Here is an 18,833-nt window from a genome sequence, read left to right as displayed (position 1 = left end):
ATTCGTTAAAAGCGTTAAGAATTTAAAATATCGATAGTGTACTTAAAAACTGTATTAAACTTAATATTTTGAAAATTTTAAAAAAGGATTTCTTAAATACTTAATACTGGAGTACAAACGAAGTTATAAAAAAAAGCTTTTGTAGTTTGTTTTGATAAATCTTTTTACTGAATAGTGCAAGTCCTTTTTATTCATCTAAATTTGTTGCTTTTTTGTGCCAGGCTAATTAATTTATTTCTTATGTATTATTTAATTTTTGTAACTTTGTTAAAAGTTTTCGAAAAATTTTAAAGTGTTTTAAAAAACAACACCGCTGTCAGCACTGATTAGACAAAAACAAAAGAAATTTCCCGATCTGGCAGCCCTGCATAGATAAGGCCCCCGTACGGCAAGTTTCTTAACATTTCGGCTTAACGTGCTTAATTCATATATTAAAATTAGACACCCACGCAAGTGACGGCGCCCGCAATGACAACGCCCACTCGTGCCACCCTCGAGAAGGCCCTGAAGAGTGACGGAAAGCTCCAGAAGGCCGCCGTCCATATAGTCAAGGGTAACTATCTGACGCATCTCAGGGAACACTCATCTGAAATGGGATTCCTTTGTTTCCCTTAGATCTGACGGATGGCGCCTATGACATATCGGTGCTGGCGGAGCAGTTGGGCTTTGCCCTGACGTCACAGGACACGGATGAGCGGGTGGCTGGCACCAATCTGTTGTCCACTGTGCTGGTCGCCCTGCCTGAGGATCTGCTCCAGGAGCAGCAACTTGAGTTCCTAGCCACCTTCTACATAGACCGACTACGCGATCACCATAATGTGATGCCAGCCATTATCGATGGCATTGGGGCCCTGGTCCATATGAAGGCTCTGTCGCCTTCGCTTGTCCCGAGAATTTTGAAGTCCTTTTTCGAGCATACCACCTGCCAGTCGCAGACTCGGGGCGATCGCACCAAGTTGTTCAACATTTTCAAGTACCTGACGCTCAACTTTAAGAAAGGTACTACGGATGCAGAGTCTTTTTAATTTCAAAACCAAAATCAACCTGAATTTGTTTCTTCAGAGCTCCAGACGATGGCTGGCGATTTTGTGTACGGCCTGATCAACTCAATTGACGGCGAGAGGGATCCCCGAAACCTGGACATAATCTTCAGCTTCATGCCAGAGTTCATGTCCACATATGAACTATTGCACTTGGCGGAGGAGATGTTCGAGATCTTTGCCTGTTACTTCCCCATCGATTTTAATCCCAGCAAACAGGATCCGGAGGCGATAACTCGAGACGCGCTGGCGGCCAAGCTGACCAATTGCCTGGTGGCCAACAACGACTTTGCGGAGTGGACAGTGGTGCTGGCTGTGGAGAAGCTAGAAAGCGAGCTGTTGGTAGCGAAACTGGACTCTATAGAACTACTGGTAAGAACCGTGTGATTCCCAACCTGCTACTCTCGCTAATTGATTTATTTTCTTCATCCAAACAGCACCAAGCTGCCTTGAAGTTTCCCCCCTCTGTTATAGAACCGCACTTCGATCAGATTTGGCAGGCTCTGAAAGCGGAGACATTCCCTGGAAACGACAACGAGGAGGTGCTTCGGGCTTCACTCAAGGCTATTGCGGCTCTGCTGGAGCGCGCCTCGCACGTGCCCGACATCAGTCACAGCTATCAGAGCTCCATTTTAGGCGTGATCCTGCCCCATCTCAGTGATGTGAACCAGCGCTTGTTCCACCCAGCCACCGGAATTGCGCTGGTTTGCGTGGCGGGTGATCCGCAGTACGCAGCTGACAAGATCCTCAACAGTTTTTTGCTCAAGCTCCAAGCCGCGGATGTGGCCAGCGAACAGAAGGTCAAGATCTATCACATCATCAGCCAAATTTATAAACTATCCGCCGCGAGGGATTCTCTGCAAAAGCTGGATACAACGATACGGGAATCTCTGCAGGACGACGCGATCGCCTCATTGCGGCAGATTGAAAGAGAGGATTTCGACGCCAAGCAGGAAGACCTAGAGCTGCAAAAGGCGGCACTCTCCCTGCTGAACGAGAGTGCTCCTGTGCTCAGCGAGAAACAGCGAGCGCTTGTTTACAAGGCATTGGTCCAGCTGGTTAGCCACCCTTCCATCGATCTGGACTTCACCCCACTGACAGTCAGCTTGGGGGCTCTGCAGCCGGTGGAACTGCAGTCGAACTTTATCGATCCCTGCGTTCGCAACTTTGAGATCTTTTCCAACTTCATTAAGCGAAAGATCTACGTGAACCTGTTGCCCCTGCTTCCTCAGATGGCATTTACCCAACGAATTCTGGAGCTTATCATGACGCAGTTATTCAAGAACGATACTCCCGAGGATGTGCGACTGCTGGCTCTGGAGGCTTTGAACAAGGTGCTCTCCCAGGAGGATCAGCGCTTCATCGTAGACCTGCAGCAGGAGTCGAACCTGCTGCACAAGCTCATCGATCTGGGCCAGCGGACGGAGAAGCTTTCTCTGCAGTCCCTAGAACAGATAGCTGGAGCTCTGAGTAGAATAACCCAGCAGCTGCCCCTTTCGGAGCAGAGCGCCATCGTTAGCGAGTACCTCCCTGGACTGAACCTAAGTGTTTCCGCCGATCTTTATGTTGCCAAGGGCCTACTCGGCTACTTGCACAAGGACATCAGCCTGGACGACCACTTTGAGCGGCTGCTGAGCGATCTCACCCAGCTCTCGCTCAGCACAGACAACGAGCAGCTGCGTGTGATCGCTCACCACCTGCTCTGCAGCCTGGTTAACAAGATGGAAAGCAGTCCGGAGAACCGGTCGAAGGTTAAGAAGATCACGCACCAGCTGAAGGAGGCGATCAAGAAGGGCGACGTACGGGCGGTCGAAATTCTGGCGTGGGTTGCCAAGGGCCTGGTAGTAGCTGGCTTTGACGAGGCCGCCGATATCGTTGGGGATGTAAGTGAATATAAAGCTACTCCACTTGGCCAATTAATACAATTACTCCCCTTTGTAGCTCTCTGATCTGCTAAAGCATCCCACTCTGAGCACAGCTGCTGCGCTGGGTTTCGACATCATTGCGGCCGAGTACCCAGAGTTGGATCTGCCGGTGGTCAAGTTCCTCTACAAGCAAAAGCTCTTCCACACTATTATGGGAAAGATGGGCGGAAAACTGGCCAACTACTGTGTGCATCACCTGAAGGCCTTCGTCTATGTGCTGAAGGCCACGCCGCAGGCTGTCATCAAAATGAACATCGAACAACTGGGACCGCTGCTCTTCAAGAGTCTGGAGGAGCACAACGAGGCGCAGTCACTGTGCATTGCTCTGGGGATCTGTGAGAGGTTTGTGCAGCAGCAAGACGAGTACTTCCAGGGTCAACTGGCCCACCTGATACCCAGCTGCTTGGAGCTGTCAAAATACAAAGCCCAGCACACAATGGTAAGGAATCTTTTCAAACAGAATCTCTAGGGATAGTAACAAATCTTTGAATCTTACAGCAAGTTCGGATTGCTGCGCTGCAGTTGCTCTACGACATTACCAAGTACCCAACATTCGTACTGCTGCCGCACAAAGTCGATGTGACCCTGGCCCTGGCCGCGGCTTTGGATGATCCCAAGCGGCTGGTGCGCAACACGGCGGTTAAGGCCAGAAACGCCTGGTACATGGTGGGGGCGGCCAGTGAGAATTAGTCGAGAAACAATAAAATTTTTGTTACTTCTTTAAAGCAAATAAGCGAACGCACAAATTCTAGGATTTACATACATTACATAATAGTGGTTTCTCTTTGGTAGCCACGACTCTTGGATGACACCATTAATGGCATTTCTTTATTTTTGTGATCCATAGGGTATATGCTTTAGTAGGGATGCTCGCACTGGGAGCGCGCCATGAGGGCGCACTTTTGGGCGCGCTGGACCACCTCTGGACAGCGTCGGCGGCGCATGAAGCGGCAGTCCTGGAAGAAGCCCTCGTTCCTCGGAAAGCCGTGAGTAAAGTCCTGGAAGGTCAACAGTCCAAGGCCCCAGATCTTTCCGCCGCGAAACTCTCCCTCGTACTTCATGCCGTCGGCGCGCCAGAATATCCCATTGCCGTGGAACCATCCCTGATGGAACTCGCCCTCGTATCTACCTTGGAAAAGGGTTAATCGTCAATGTATCCGCAGGCGTACTGATTTCGATACTGACTTGGCCCCATCCGGAAACCACAGGCAGCCCACTCCCTGGCTGAGTCCCTCCTGGAACTGGCCGTCGTAGCGGGTGCCGTCGGCGAACTGCAGATGCCCAATTCCGTGCTTCTGGCCTCGCTGATTCCACTCGCCAATGTACCGACTAGCATCCTCGTACCGCCAGCCACCCACCTTGACCGCTCCGGCGCTGTACTGACCCTGACCCTGGTGCTGTCCCTGCTGGTGGTGTCCATGCTGGCCCTGTTGGTGGTACTGCTGCTGGTGTTGGTTCTCAATACGGGCCGTGGTCACGCCCACACTGCTCACTGCGAATGGATGTGATAGATATCCTTTGCGTCCTTTGCGGGGGCGTCCACTTACCGTCATCGTCGTAGTCGTCCATGGCCATGGCTCTGGTCTCCGGCCGCGATGCGCTTTCAGCTGCAACTGAGCTTTGCTTATTCCGCACCAGATGCCAGCGAGTTGTGTGGCTTCCGCTGGGGCGTCGTCCCTGGTCTAAATCTAATTAGCATACTGCAATTCTGCGCACTCTGCATGGAATGCAAGAAAAATAAAGATTTTTTATATTTTTTGGGCAATCATTTTTCAACTTAGGAATATAATTTATAAAGACTTGTTATACCCTTGCAAATGGTGTTATAATTTTGGTCAAAAGTGTGCAACATAAAGGTAAATGAGACATATCCGTATATAAGATATAGCCATCACAGTGGGCCCTATAGGGAAAAACCCTTTCATGAAAAATGGACAAAAAATCTAAAAAATATTTTGTCTCAGGATTTTGATCCAGAATGGTGGAGAATCGATCCACAAATCGTTTAAGGTACTCCTCTTGAGAATCGGATGAGAATTGGGAAAGATATAGCTATCACAGTGGGCCCTACAGGGAAAAACCCCATTTTCAAGGGATCCTATCATGAAAAATGGACAAAAAATCTAAAAAATATGTTGTCTCAGGATTTTGATGCAGAATGATGGAGAATCGATCCACAAATCGTTTAAGGTACTCCTCTTGAGAATCGGATGAGAATTGGGAAAGATATAGCCATCACAATGGGCCCTACAGGGAAAAACCCCATTTTCAAGGGATCCTATCATGAAAAATGGACAAAAAATCTAAAAAATATTTTTTCTCAGGATTTTGATGCAGAATGATGGAGAATCGATCCACAAATCGTTTAAGGTACTCCTCTTGAGAATCGGATGAAAATTGGGAAAGATATACCCATCACAGTGGGCCCTACAGGGAAAAACCCCATTTTCAAGGGATCCTATCATGAAAAATGGACAAAAAATCTAAAAAATATGTTGTCTCAGGATTTTGATGCAGAATGGTGGAGAATCGATCCACAAATCGTTTAAGGTACTCCTCTTGAGAATCGGATGAGAATTGGGGAAGATATAGCCATCAGGGTTTATAACTTGGGCTTAGCCCAAAGTGAGTTTTCCTCTCTTGTTTAATATTAAAGAAGAGGATTATCTTGTTTAATATTATATAAATTTTAAAATTCCGATGGTTAAGACCCATTGTTTCATGACCAACTGTTGCTGACACCAAGTCTGTCACCGATTCAGGCCATGAACTACTCATTTCCCCTCCTTAAACCATTTAAAAGCCACCATCACTGACTTAATTCTTGTACAATTGATGTATATTTTTGTTTAAAAGCGGAATATGGTAGTATGCGGATTTTTCATGAGATTACAGATGTCCAAAATGATTACAGGGTGAGCTACATGCGAAAGCTTTGGAACTTAATTAAATTTTTCAATCACGTCAGTTGAAGAACATAGAAGGAGATTGTACACAAAGTTACGGCCACGAATATTAAACCTAGATATAGTCATATGCTTTGTTTATAAGGTGGCTCCCACCCGGGTCTAGGCCAGGACAGCCGAGGTGGCCATTTCGCTGACGCCGCAGGTGTTGTCGCCGCGGTAGACCCGATAGTAGCCCTGCTCGCCCCAGCGTGGACCCCACGAGTTCTTTACAATCCAGTAGGGAAGGGTTTTGTGGTAGTTGGGATAGTCGGAGACGCCATAGCCGACGACCAGAACACCGTGGTCCAGGTTCTTCTTGGAGCAGAGTGCCTTCCAGGGATGCGAGACGCCGCCGCGATAGAACTGCATGGCGTTGGCATTAATTCCTGAAATACACAGACACGTGAGCGGATTTCATTCTGAAATCGGATTTGGTTGGTTACCAATGGAGATGGGACCGTTGCTGACCAGCCACTCCTGCATGGCGGTCTCGTTGCCTTTGGGAAGGTCGACAAAGTCCTTAACCTGGACGTGAGACAAGGTCTTGTTGAAGTGGCACTGCTTCTTCTTGGCCTCGTAAGGGTACTCGCCTTCGTACTCCAGCCCGCCAATGTCCTTGATGGCTCTGAGGAGGCAGAAATATTAGAAAGGATTCCAAAATGGACACCCTTTACTCACTTGTAGGCGTTGTCCATGAGGCCGCCGTTGCAGGCGCTGTCCGTGGTATCACAGTCGAGGAGCTCCTGCTCGGAGAACTCCTTCAGCTCGCCGTACTTCAAGGCGTACAGGCCCTCGATGTTGCCCGTCACACTGAAGGCCCAGCACGAGCCGCACTGTCCCTGGTTCTTCACCCCGGTGACGGCCTTCTTGGACCGCCAATCGAACTCCTTGGGCAGCTCGCCGGAATAGGCAGGCACCACCGCCGGTGATCCGCCAGTGGCCTTGGCCTCATCCCGCTGCCAGAGCCCTGTGCGTTCCTTGTACTCGGTGCTGGTCATGTCGGCGAACTCGGTGATGCCGTACTTGGCACTGCCCATCTCGTTGGCATTCAGCTCCTCAATGGTCTTCAGATTCTGGCGGAAGATCCGCAGGCGCATTTGCCGCTCGGCGGAGCTCACGTAGCGGCGTCCGAAGCGCACCTGGAACTTGTGGAAAAGGTGCTCGACTTTGTCCAGAGAGTGATGGTTGTGCTTCTTGTGCGTCTTCTTCTCGGCCCACTCGGCCGATCGGCTGTGTCTGGCATGGACCACTGGCTGATTGCGGCACTTGAAGATGACCTCGTGCTGCGTCAACCAGGGCTGGGCCCAGATCTCCACAATGCAGCGATGCTGCGTGGCCGAGCTGTCGAGCAAGTCGGCATCGATGCGGGTCAGTGTGCCGGAAACCACTTGGCGGGAAGCCGAGTAAACTTTTAGGATCCTGGAAGAGGGAAGATAAAGGTTAAGGTTGGGTCTACTTTGAACTATAAGGGAAGCTTACTTGTAGTGAGGACCCTCGCCCTCGGTTAGCTTGTTCAGGGATCGCTGCAACTGTTCTCTGGCCTGCTTTTCATCGTAGGGCTTGTGGTCACCCACGAGGACGTCGTTGATGCTTCGTCTGCTGCGAGAGATCTGCAGGAAATAAATTATATGAATAAAATATTTTAAAGGAAGATTAATATACAAACTTATTAGATTTTAAATTTAAACAGAAAGCGAGTAAAATATTCGTGGACTTCCCCCCCAAAGTCAAAAACCATTTGAAACGAACTCAATTTATTAAACTCAATTATCGAGCTTGGTCTTGATGTCCTTGTAATGATAGAATGTAATTAATATTTATGGAATTCCTGGCTGCGAACCAAAATTTGGAAAAAACCCCATTACGGATGCACCTGACCAACAGACAGATCTGCGTGCTTCGGGAACGGGAACATGTAACTCAGCAATAAGGCACATCATGTACGACCAGCTAGAGATCAGACTTGAAACTGAACCATCAGAGGGTGCACTCGAAGGGCACGATGTAGTCGTCGAGCATGCGGACGGCCCGCATTCTTCCCTGGGAGTCGACGCCATACTGGCTACCGTCCGCTACCTCGGCTGCCGCCCGCCGCTCGTCCTCCTCCGCCTTCAGCTGCACCTGGTGGCGCCGCACCACCAACATGGCAGCCGCCGCCGCCGCTTCCTGACGCAGCCAGCTGGACAAGATCCAAATCTGGCGAATGCGGCACGTCAGCGAAGATGGCTTCATCGTGAAAAGATGCTCTGTGGAAGGCATCAGTCACTTATAAGGATATTATTATGGAAATTTTTAACATTATTGACGAACCGTAGAAAAGTTAGTAGAAAAGTATATTGTTGCCGGTGTTCACGCCAAGCTAAGCGAGTGATGTGAGTGAGTTTTGGATTTTGTTTCGAACTGAACACTAATGACAGGTAATTTGAAATTTGAATTTGTGGGCTACTACAACGGGAGAAATGTGTTTCTAGAATTTAGGTAGAGTTCCCATCAAAACCCTCTATAATCAATTTGTTTTCTATATTTTATAAGATTTTGGAAAGACCTCCTCCAAGGTATCGCCCATTCTTTTAGAACCTTCTTTAAAAAATTGAAAATAAGAGAATGCCTAGACTTTAGGCCCTAGAATATTATATAGTGGAACGAAGTGAAGGCTTTATCTTCTTTAATATACATCTTAAGGGTTATATGTGTCTACAGCAACTTTTAGATGGGGAATATATTTATGTATGTCAAATATGTCTTATATTTTTCTTCAAAAACCACTTCAAAATAATTCAAAAACGTCTTTATTAACACAATATTGGGGATCTTTATCTGTTTTTAAAGCGAAATACCTTTAATAAATTGCCTTTCAACCTTGTATCAACCTTGTAACCCCGCAAAAAAACATTTATAAATAAATTTAGATGATATCCCTTACATTTCATTCCATACCTGGCAGCAACACAAAAGTCAAATGAAATTGTTCTGATGTCGGCAGTGCGGCAGTTCGTTAATCTTGTGCTAATTACATAACAAGGATACACTTATCCATTACAAACAGACACGCAGCTGTCACCACATCAGTAACCTCCGACCTCGATATATGTTTGTGTGCGAATGCTGCGAAAAGCTGTGGAAGTGGCGCATAAATTACGAATACGAATGCAAATGAAACAAGGACATGCCTGAATTTACATTACCCAAAATTGACAGAAAGGACACGTGGCTGGAAGAGTTGCGGCAAGAAAAACACAAGTCCTGAATAGGCGCAGGGTAGGATTATCCTTATCGCTGGAGAATAGAATGGAGGAGCAACAATAACCCCGACTGGGGACTGACGACAGACATATGCGACCAGGACGACCATAAACCATTCAATGCCGAACACAAAACCAATTAAAGCAAACATTTTGGTTCGAAATTCGTTTGCCGGCTGGCATCGATGACGGTGATATGTCGGATTGTATTGCCATTGATGGTGTTTGGTTCCAGGCGTTCCGTGGATCCCTTCTGCCGACGACTGCCCGGAGTCGCAGTCATGGCCAGGGGCCAAATGTCGGCTCCTGATGTCGTAGCCAGGTAACTGACGGGGATGGTTATGATTTTGCCGTGGCCATGGATGCGGATGTTACACTCGACAATTTTTATTTGTTTTTTTGAAAATGGAAAGGACTTTCAGAGTACTCTTCCTAAAGAGTATAATTTGATAGAAACTGAAAGATGGCCCTAATTGAGGGCAACTATGGGTCCTATACCCACATGATCTATACCTTTACTTTATGACATCCCCAGCCCAGTTACCAAAACTTTATTTTCCGAGTGCTGACCATCTAGATGGGACAACAATACTGAATGAAATGTAATGGCTACGACGTGTGTATAATTAAAAATACAGCAATCCAAAAAGAAAGAGCAGCCGAGCCGTGTTTCGATGCCAGTCCCAGGCCATCCTTTTCGATGTGTGCAGCCTGCCAGCCTGCCAGCCAGCCTGCCTGCCTGCGTCCGAACATGAATTCATTAAGCATCCTCCCTCTTCGGTTCCGCATCCACCCGCCTGGTCTCCTCACTTCCGGCAGAAACCCCAACCGCAGTGTCCTGGACCTCCACTAGCCTGACACCCCAAACACCCGACCGAGAGCTGTTAATTCAAATGTGTATTTCAATAAGAATTATAACGTAAATGATGTTTCAACGACCCTGGAGGCACTGGCACAGTGGAACACTACTGGTAGTGCTGGCAGTGCTGGTGGCCTAAGTGGGTGGCTCTTGTGGGTGCATTGGGTGGTTTTCTGTGCAATGGGCTGTAAAATCCATTTGGATATATTGACAGTTGAGTGCCGAGCGCAGTTCTATAGTCTCTGACAGTTGGCCCCACATAGTGTGTAGTGCGCGTTTCCATTTCCAAAGCACTTAATTAATTTATTCAACGATTATGTATTTTTTGAAGAGCTCATTAGCCGACTCATATGGATTGGAAATGATGTACGACCAAGTGCACGTTGAAATCAGATTGATTTATATAGTAGCAGTTCATAGACTTGCTCTAACAGCCCTCTGGAAAATGTAACCAATCTATCTAGGATTTTTAATGAATCTCCTAATGAAGAACCCTCTTTGAGGACATCATGTGGAAAGCTCGCTTCTAAAGACACCCTTTTCAGAGCCCACTGTGCAGGCCACCACAGATTCAACCGCTGTAAAAAGTAGAGCACAAGGATAATGAGAACACTTGCTTCGCACTCTGTGTCGACACCACTGGCCTCGCAGGTGGGGGCCAGGTGTGGAACAGAGGATTCCACTCCCAACCACTTAACCTCTCACACATTCACAGCACCGACACGAGCATGGGCATCTTGCCACCTCCTTGCCAGCCCTCTTGGTAGGTCGCCCGGCCATGAAGAAATATGGACAGGTGCAGATGGGCCTACCATCGAGGTGGGGGTAGCGAGTGGATGGCCCAAGACATGGCCGGGTTAAACAGATTGCGGCCGTAATTTAGGAGCGGAAACTCATTTGATTATTAAGGTGAAATAAGTGTTTTCGGAGGGAGGCTGGGAGGGCTCTAAAGCGGCCTTCTGGCGTGGCACTCCAACCCCTGGCCCAGGCCCAACAGTCTCCAGGTGAAAAGGCAAGCTTAAATAAATTCAATTAAATAACATTTTCCTCCTTTATTGTTCGCATTTAGGTGAGTGTGTGTGTATAAAGAGTATTTGTGGGTGGAAGACACTGACACTGACAGGGGGGGCGAGGAGGATTGAGATTGTGATGTGATGGGTGGTTTGGTTTGGTTTTGGTACTGGGATGATGATGATAATAGGGATGTTCATGATGATGCTGTTGGTATGGTTGTAGTAGCCTCCACCTCTGGGTTCACCGATTCCGGCGTGGTCTCCTCCTGCCTCTCCGCCGGCTGCTTCTCCTCCGCCTGCTGCTGCTGCTGCTCGAAATTATACGCACCCACGGATAGGAAATCATCGAGCCACCGCTTCTCATTATCGTTCAGCTCCGTGGCGACTGTGGTGGTGGCTGCTAGGCCTTCTTCCTCGTCATTCTTTTTTTTCGCCTCATCAATGCTAATTGCCGCGGCGGGGGTGGAGGTAGGCTCATTAGCGGACTCCGGTGTCGGTGTCCACTTGGAGACCGTGATGGAGGTGAGAATGGCCGGAGCTTCAGCAGCGGCAGCAGGAGCAGGAGCAGGAGCAGGAGTAGGAGCGGATTTGTTCGGGCTGACCTTTCGCTTCATTGGGCCCAGACCCGTGATAATCTGGGATTCCAGGTTAGCCATCTCCGCGTCGGTTAGCTCGTTCCTCTTCCCGCCATTGAAGATGCTGTTACTCACGTATTTCTCGTTTAGGAGCCTCGCCCTCTCCGCCGGATCTTCGCCGCCGGTGAGCGAGTTCTCCGACGAGTCGCTGCAGTTGGAGGTGACCAGCTCGCGGTGCTTGTCCCCCCACTGGGTCCTCAGCCAGGGCTTCTCCAGAATCACCAGCCGGCAGATGGTGTCCGCCTCCTCCGGCTGCTTCACCTTGGTGTCCACGGCGTTCAGGAGGATCTCGTAGCGCACCCCGCTGGTGATCTCCCTGAAGGCGTCGATGATGTTCACAAAGTTCATCGACAGCGGCAGGAAGGTCATGGCTATGTTCTGGACTCCGATCAGGTTGGGGGACAGGTACTCCCGCTCGCCGGGATTCAGGACGTGGACCAGCTTCACGGCCGGCTCACTGACGGGCGTCTGGTCCGTGGGCGCCTCCGAAGTGGTGCTCTCCGTAACCGTGCTCTGTTTTCGGGTTCAGGGATCGGGCGGTTGGGAGGATATTTCAAGTGTGTGGTGGTGGTGGGACGAGTGTGGTGGGTGGGGAAGGACGAAACAGAAAGCAAAACACATATAAGGATACACACAAAGAGATTTCGGATTTCGGTCGGATTTGTGGCAGACATGGCTGATGAGCATACGGGTTAGGGTTAGAGCTGGACGGATGCGTGTTGGGGGAGATGAGAGTGTACATTAAAGTGGAGCAAGGCAAGCAAGGCCGTGTGGTATCTGTGTGATTATGTGATGCAGTAGTGCCACCCACCGTGTTGACCCAGAACCAGCAGGTTAATCCTTTAGCGACCTTTATGGCCAAAGCTCTTTGGATTATTAAAAACAAATACATTTAATTCGATTATTGAATTGAAGGCTAATCCCCTGTAACTTTCATTAAATATTTGTTTGTAATTTTTAATTAATTATGTTGCGAGTAATAATTCATTAATTCCTACTGATTAATTAATATCCAGGCTGTTAATCGTTCATCAAACCTAATGACTAATGACCTGACAAGCTCCTTAAAGCATTATATTTAAAGCACCTACCATCTAACACCAAGCAACAGGTTCATAAAACGATTTCAAGCAATGACTATATCAAATATTAAACCCAACACTTAATATTAAGCACTTAAGCTAGGGATATAGGACAGGTCCACCACCCTCTATCCCCACAGGGGGCCGGGCATGTGTGCAAATCCTTCATGATTTAAAATTCAGAAAGGCATTACGACGGCACTGGGGCAGGTTTAGGGTTAATTATAAATGAACGCATTGCAGGTGGCCTGGTGCAGAGGCCTCCCACCTGGAAATGGCCCACCCGCTCCTAAAGCCTAATGAACTCGGCATAATTGCACTGCTATTGCGGTCGGCACTGTGGTAACGGCAATGGGTATGGGACGGGAATGGGACATCGGATGACCAAGCAAGTCAATCACTGGTCCAACGCTCGACTGGGCCTTGGCAGGCCACAAAAACTAATTAACCGCCGCAACGAAACTGAGACTGAATCGGACCGGTTTGTGGGGCATTGCAGCAAACTCCATCGATAAATGATGAGACACAAATGCGAAAACCCGTTGACAGACGCTCCACAGCTCGGACAGTGGGACAGTTGGACAGTTGGTCGGAGGGAGATGGATCGACGGACAGCCGCAGACGGATTTTGCTGAATAATTTAAAAAATCGAAATCACAAAAAGACTGGCTTCTGTGGTGACACTTAGAGAAATAAAATAGAGTTCTATTTTTATAAATCTAGCATGATTAACCAAAGTATTTTGATTTCTTACTCTAGTAGTCTAGTAGTTAGTCTGACTAGTAGATGATTAGTTTGAAAAACCTTTCCAAACCGATTTATTTTCAAGTGTATTCCCCTTTAGCTGCTGATGCATTGCCGCTGACAGCAACAGCAGACAGCAGACTGTAGACAGGGTCAGTGGGGAAAAGGCTTAGGGATGGGGATACTTGGCGTCTTGTTGACGTTTTGGTCGTTCATCCTCATTGCCGCTGACATCGCTGACAAAAAAGCCGAAAAATGCATAAAAAACTTTTGACAACGGTTGCGTCACTGCAGTCGACGTTGATGCCGGCCTGATGCCCAAGCTGATTATGTTGTGTGGGAGTGGGGTAGTGGGGTGTGGGTAGTGGGTTGTGGATGTGGGTGGTTCAGTTTGGTGATGCGCTGCCGGAGCTTGTTTTTCAATTAAACTTTATGGCATTTTAAACAACATCGCAAGCCATACCAAAACACGATGATGAGTTTTTAAGTTCCATCGGTGCTTCCATCCTTCCTCAGCTCCGGATGGTAAGTACTGCGAGTGATTCGCCCTTCACTTGTCGGTTGTCCTGGCAACACCCTACACCCCAGTCGAAAGAGCATCCAATTCCAAGCGATACCCAGCCGTTGGTAAGCCTGTTACCATAATTTAATGCGCTCTGCACTTTGCAATGTAATTGATACAGGCTCTCCTGGCATTTCCAGATAATAAGAAGGCTTAGACTGAATTTAAGTGGAAGCAGCTTACGTGGGAGTATAATATTCAAGATTGATAATTGCAACTCTTAAATATGTTTCATTTTTAACAATGTAAATAATAAATGAGAACTAATGGCCGTTAAATGGCTTTAAATGGCAATTCAGTCAGTATTTAATATGCTTATTTTAGCATGTGTATTTTCCAGCAGATTTTCCACCCATCGTAGGCTTTCATAAGCCCCTGTTGCAATCGGTGGCTTACTGAACTCCCTGGGTAAACACAAAATCCGTCCAGTGTAAACGGGATGTAAAAATACGCCCGGCAAGTGTTGAACGATGCGCATTAAGCCGTGCCTTGATGGGCCAGTGTTGAAAAACTTTAATTGAATCAACGCAAACATCATCGAGCAAATGCGGCGTCGCAGTTGGCAGCTCCCAGTGGCAGCGCTGTCGCCGCGTAAATTGGCAATTTGGCTTGTGTTGTTTTTAATTAAAGTTTAATTAAAGCGATTGGCCCGCTTGGCGTGCAAATAAATGCAACAAAAACATCATCCTCCACATCATCATCAGCATCAGGATGTGGTAAAATTCTGTCACTGGTGACTTAATTTCTTTCCCTCGCATCCCATTAACATTTTGAAATCCACTTACGCACGACCTGTTCGGCGCTTCTGGCCAGCCCATTGCCACCCCATTCAAGAGCCCCATAACCGGTATAGTATTTAAAACTTAAAACCATGTGTGTTGGAGCCCCATTTGGTTATGCAAGATGGTCTCGAGTCCAAGGTCAAGATGCCGCACTTTAGGGCTTTTATGGGATGGGCACGTTTTTTTTTTTTTTGGGGCGTGTTTTTGTGTTAATAAAGACATTAACCTTGGCAAGGGCTTTCTCCAAAACGCACCTGCTGTGGCACCTGAATCCCCACAAGTCTGATGAGAAGATTCAAGTCGTTTAATAAAAAATATTTGCATTTTTACAAAGTATTCTTTGTTTATAAATATAGACAACTATATAATAGTAGTTTTTATCAAATGGATCTCCAGGGGTCCATCAATACCATAGGTATCTGTGAACTTTGCATGGTATTTCCCACCATCAGAAATTCATTTATTCTTTGATTTTTATTCAACATCAGTCAGATTTTGACATTTTTGGGGTTTCAATTGTTTCCATCTATACTGGCACGTTTGCCAAATTCTTGCCAAGCGTGCATTCAAGTGCTGATTCCAGGAATTCCATATCTTGCACTGGCTAATAACAAGCTCAAACATTTTAAATTCCAGCCACGCCTCACGCAAACATCTTTGAAATTATATTGGCTTTGTGGTGCTTGGGCTGCTATCTTTTATCTGGCATCTGGGAGGACACCTGCAGCTTCTCCACCAACTCCATTGCTGCATTGGGGTTTCTTTTGGGAATTTAAAGCCAGAATTAAACCTATTTATATTAGTACTCTAGCCATAATCTGGCTAAGTTATCAGCTCTCGAGTTGCCTGCTTAAATTTCCAATCAGACAATGGAGACACACTCGCACACATCCGACACCCACTGGCATTTAGCCCACCGAGTGACCCCCCTTCTGGCCAAGCTCATTATAAACTTTGCCCTCACAGCTCCCCTGGGTGCTAATTTGGAATGGAGATGGGATCTCGTTGTCTTGGGCTGGTCGGTTAAGGCGTTTAGTGGCATTTCTATTAGGCGGCAAATCATCCACAAAATTGTACAAAGGATATGGGCAGCTGGATCGATGGAGACTGATGTTCGATGGGCGGTCTGGCGGAGTCAGCAAATCCACTAGCTGATTTGCATAAAGCCAAAAACCAAAAACCAGAAAGTAGAAGTCGCTGACAATTTGCTGGCAAAGACATCGATAGATTCATCCGGCTGTCTTTGTTTTTGTGGGCTTGTGAGTCATCCGATTTGATTTCCTAAATGACAGTCACAAGCCCCTCCGACTGCTTCAGACCGCCTGCTGACAGATATATCTCCGAGACAATAGTGCTCCTCTATCCGGCAGCCAGTTCTCCTCCGCTGACTTGACTGAATGAATATGTATGTATATAGATATATATATATATTATACTCGTGTGTACCCATAAATATTTGCGCGAATATGTTTGTGGTAGTGTGGGGGCTATATCCGCGCACATAGTTCCGCAATAATATTCATTTATGCAAATTTTTTCCATGCATTCCTTCCTAGTCTCTGTGCGGTGTTTTTCTATTCAACTCCTTGCCCTTTTATTTTTAATAAAAAATAGGATTGTATCTAAGATATGCTAAAGAATAGAATTAAAGAAACCAGAGAGTACTTTTTTAGGTTCTTAATTTCTTAAATTTAAAGAGTGTTGAAACAGTCGAGTCTAAATGTATATTTTTTAACTCAATTTAGAATTATTTTCATTTCCATTGAGGCATGCGTAAAATTAAAATTCAGCATTTGGAATGCGCTGCGGTAAATAATTCAAACAGCTCTCTACTTTTTGCTTTCATTCTGTTTTTTTTTTTTTTAACCCATTCCCCCAGCCCTCGTCTATGTGGCTTTAACCCTTTTCACGTTATATTTAATTATATGCATATATAAATATTTTCGTTTGAGTACGAGTACGAGTATGATGAATAACATGGCTTTTTTTTTTTTTTGTTAGCTTCCCCTACCCCTATGCCTACCGGCAATTTAATTGATATTGATGACGCCGCTCCAAATGGCAGCCTCCCAAAGTCCGACCAGGTTTCCTCTAAGAGGGGCTTGGCGGGAGGCTGCCCTGATGACGGAGGCAACAGCCGGCTGGTGTGCCCTCTCAGTCATTAATCTGGCACATTACTTTGTGGCCAAAATAGGGGGGTTGGGGGGTTGGGAGGCCTGGGAGACTGAGCATCACAAACAGAAAATTTAATTTATTTAAATGGGAATCTGTTCCCCTTCTGAATCATTGAACAGTTAATCACAATTTGAAATCTGTACAGGTTTTTGCACTGGTGTGCCCATAAATTTTGCCCAGATTTCTCAGAAATATATTTATTCAAGTTGAAATCATCAATTAAATCTAAACTGACTGATATCGTCATATTTGGCAAACGTTTCTATAGATTTCTGGTTTTAAAACCACTTGTGAATGAAATGCCTGAATATTTATCCATCAAATTGGTTATAGGATTGAATAGCAGAGTATCAAGTGTTTTTTTACGGAACTATTTTTTTTAGAGTCTATTTCCATGAATACTCTAGAACTTAAAGCTTAAATAGAGCTTAAATAAACAATGCATTGTTGTGTCTCATCGCTTTCTAGAAAGATAAGCTGTCATAAACAATTTTCTGAATAAAAGTTAAGCTCTGGCATTGCCTGGCATTATTTCCATATAAAATTAACACTTATTTTAGTTTTAAGCTTTATTTATTACATTTTTTACTGAATATTAGAGCCTTAAAATATAAAAGTCAGGGTGAATATAGTACATTTTTCATTAAGGGTGGAAAACTAAGGAAATGGCCCAAGAAACCAGTTCACCCTTAAAAGCCTACACCCTCTTTAAACTCGCATTATTAGTCTTGGGGCGACAAATCGATATTGGAAACTGATTTATTAGCTTTCTTTATTTTTATTTTTTATTTAAACTTTAATTATAGCCCCATGGGCACCTAAGGGTTAAGCGAAAACTAAGACGCAATTGCTGAAGAAAGTCTGCTGCGCACACAGAGAAATTATAAACAAAGGAGTAGATCAATTAAAAAATCCTGATAAGAACCGAGCACAAAACAGAGCGTCGGGCTAAAATGATTAGCTTCATTGGGTCAAAGAGATAAGCAAACAGCTGACTGCGACGCAAAATAAACAGAGTCCACAGAAGACCTGGTTGATAAGAGAAGCGCCAAGCCGAAGAAGAAAACTGAAAGCGAGACCTGGAGAATAAAGCTAATCAGAGGTACTAAAACGACGAACAAACAATAGGCCATCGGCCATCAGCCATCAGCCAATATGGCGCAAATACATGTATGTCCGGATGTGTGCTAGTATATGTATGTAGGGGGGTATGTTGTGCGTGTGTGTGTGATAGAGATAGAGTTCATATGTGTGTGAGGCAAGCGGGGTGGTAAGTAAACTGTAAAATTGCATATTTCGCTTAATGGTATAAACCGTTATCCCATCCGCAGACCCGATAACCCATGCCCCCAAGCTTTAGTGACTTAACGGAGGGGGATTTTGTTATTTTTGTGCCTCGGAAAAAGCGTTAGATGTCGAAACGGCCGCGCTGAATCATAACAAAACAACACAAACAAGCACTCACCTCGGCCTCAGCCTCTCGGTCCCCCTCCTCGGCCAGGTGCGACACGTCGCCAGCTGCTTGGCCCAGGAGCAGGATGAGCGCAACTGTTGCTGCCGCGTATATATTCATGTTCGATTGGGTCACTGCCTCGTGTGTTTCTGGCCCGGAATATTCGGTACGGCGGTACGGGTCTTCCCTCCGCTTCCACAAATCGCGCACCCCCCTCTGACGGGAGAAATCAAGAGTGTTGTTTTGGCTGGCGGAATAAGCCGCTTTTTGGCCTCTAGTCTTTGTTTTCTGTTTTTAGATAGTTGTTGTTCCGCGACCAGTCCACGCACACAAGACAACGAGTGTTCAGTGCTCAGGGACTCAGGTGGGTTCA

The 18,833-nt window shown here is 46.5% G+C and overlaps 4 protein-coding genes across 6 annotated transcripts; 1 reads left to right on the top strand and 3 right to left on the bottom strand.

The window, feature by feature from the left end:
- Positions 1–250: 250 nt before the first annotated feature.
- On the top strand, positions 251–3,755 carry Mms19 (MMS19 nucleotide excision repair protein). Of its 2 annotated transcripts, none has more exons than XM_070280911.1 (7): positions 251–388; positions 442–553; positions 616–999; positions 1,063–1,412; positions 1,478–2,923; positions 2,982–3,404; positions 3,464–3,755. In XM_070280911.1, the coding sequence occupies exons 2-7, from the start codon at positions 469–471 to the stop codon at positions 3,653–3,655; spliced, it is 2,880 nt and encodes a 959-aa protein (XP_070137012.1). In that variant the 5' UTR covers positions 251–388; positions 442–468; the 3' UTR covers positions 3,656–3,755. The 2 variants fall into 2 exon arrangements, with proteins under 2 accessions (XP_070137012.1, XP_070137013.1); XM_070280912.1 differs by having other exon boundaries at positions 362–383.
- On the bottom strand, positions 3,667–4,619 carry rtp (MORN repeat-containing protein retinophilin). Its single transcript, XM_017235861.3, has 3 exons — positions 4,513–4,619; positions 4,151–4,457; positions 3,667–4,090 (listed from the first exon to the last, which is right to left on the bottom strand). The coding sequence occupies exons 1-3, from the start codon at positions 4,538–4,540 to the stop codon at positions 3,823–3,825; spliced, it is 603 nt and encodes a 200-aa protein (XP_017091350.1). The 5' UTR covers positions 4,541–4,619; the 3' UTR covers positions 3,667–3,822.
- A 1,167-nt stretch (positions 4,620–5,786) lies between these two features.
- On the bottom strand, positions 5,787–18,817 carry CtsF (Cathepsin F). 2 transcript variants are annotated; one of them, XM_043211748.2, is made up of 6 exons: positions 18,473–18,817; positions 11,738–12,175; positions 7,393–7,523; positions 6,592–7,332; positions 6,357–6,538; positions 5,787–6,299 (listed from the first exon to the last, which is right to left on the bottom strand). In XM_043211748.2, the coding sequence occupies exons 1-6, from the start codon at positions 18,578–18,580 to the stop codon at positions 6,034–6,036; spliced, it is 1,866 nt and encodes a 621-aa protein (XP_043067683.2). In that variant the 5' UTR covers positions 18,581–18,817; the 3' UTR covers positions 5,787–6,033. The 2 variants fall into 2 exon arrangements, with proteins under 2 accessions (XP_043067683.2, XP_070137536.1); XM_070281435.1 differs by lacking the exon at positions 11,738–12,175 and having other exon boundaries at positions 18,473–18,811.
- LOC108121567 (uncharacterized) lies at positions 7,651–8,383 on the bottom strand. Its single transcript, XM_017235768.3, has 2 exons — positions 8,224–8,383; positions 7,651–8,159 (listed from the first exon to the last, which is right to left on the bottom strand). Exon 2 carries the CDS (start codon positions 8,143–8,145, stop codon positions 7,891–7,893), a length of 255 nt encoding a protein of 84 aa, XP_017091257.2. The 5' UTR covers positions 8,146–8,159; positions 8,224–8,383; the 3' UTR covers positions 7,651–7,890.
- Positions 18,818–18,833: the final 16 nt, after the last annotated feature.

The sequence above is a fragment of the Drosophila bipectinata genome, chromosome 3R (assembly GCF_030179905.1).
Source record: "Drosophila bipectinata strain 14024-0381.07 chromosome 3R, DbipHiC1v2, whole genome shotgun sequence".
Classification (NCBI taxonomy): Eukaryota; Metazoa; Arthropoda; class Insecta; order Diptera; family Drosophilidae; genus Drosophila; species Drosophila bipectinata.
Note: the sequence above shows the minus strand (reverse complement) of the source record. Positions and strands in the feature narration are given on the sequence as shown.

Bases quoted from the DNA above. Each gene is read 5' to 3' on its own strand.
- Mms19 (XM_070280911.1), top strand. From the start codon at position 469: ATGACAACGCCCACTCGTGCCACCCTCGAGAAGGCCCTGAAGAGTGAC. The intron at 1,413-1,477 runs GTAAGAACCGTG...TCATCCAAACAG, and splicing joins TGGACTCTATAGAACTACTG to CACCAAGCTGCCTTGAAGTT. The intron at 2,924-2,981 runs GTAAGTGAATAT...TCCCCTTTGTAG, and splicing joins CCGCCGATATCGTTGGGGAT to CTCTCTGATCTGCTAAAGCA.
- rtp (XM_017235861.3), bottom strand. From the start codon at position 4,540: ATGGCCATGGACGACTACGACGATGACG. The intron at 4,458-4,512 runs GTAAGTGGACGC...ATCCATTCGCAG, and splicing joins GGACGACTACGACGATGACG to TGAGCAGTGTGGGCGTGACC. The intron at 4,091-4,150 runs GTCAGTATCGAA...TTTCCAAGGTAG, and splicing joins TGGTTTCCGGATGGGGCCAA to ATACGAGGGCGAGTTCCATC.
- LOC108121567 (XM_017235768.3), bottom strand. From the start codon at position 8,145: ATGAAGCCATCTTCGCTGACGTGCCGCATTCGCCAGATTTGGATCTTG.
- CtsF (XM_043211748.2), bottom strand. From the start codon at position 18,580: ATGAATATATACGCGGCAGCAACAGTTGCGCTCATCCTGCTCCTGGGC. The intron at 12,176-18,472 runs GTGAGTGCTTGT...ACCCGAAAACAG, and splicing joins ACCGAGAGGCTGAGGCCGAG to AGCACGGTTACGGAGAGCAC. The intron at 7,333-7,392 runs GTAAGCTTCCCT...TCCCTCTTCCAG, and splicing joins GGCGAGGGTCCTCACTACAA to GATCCTAAAAGTTTACTCGG.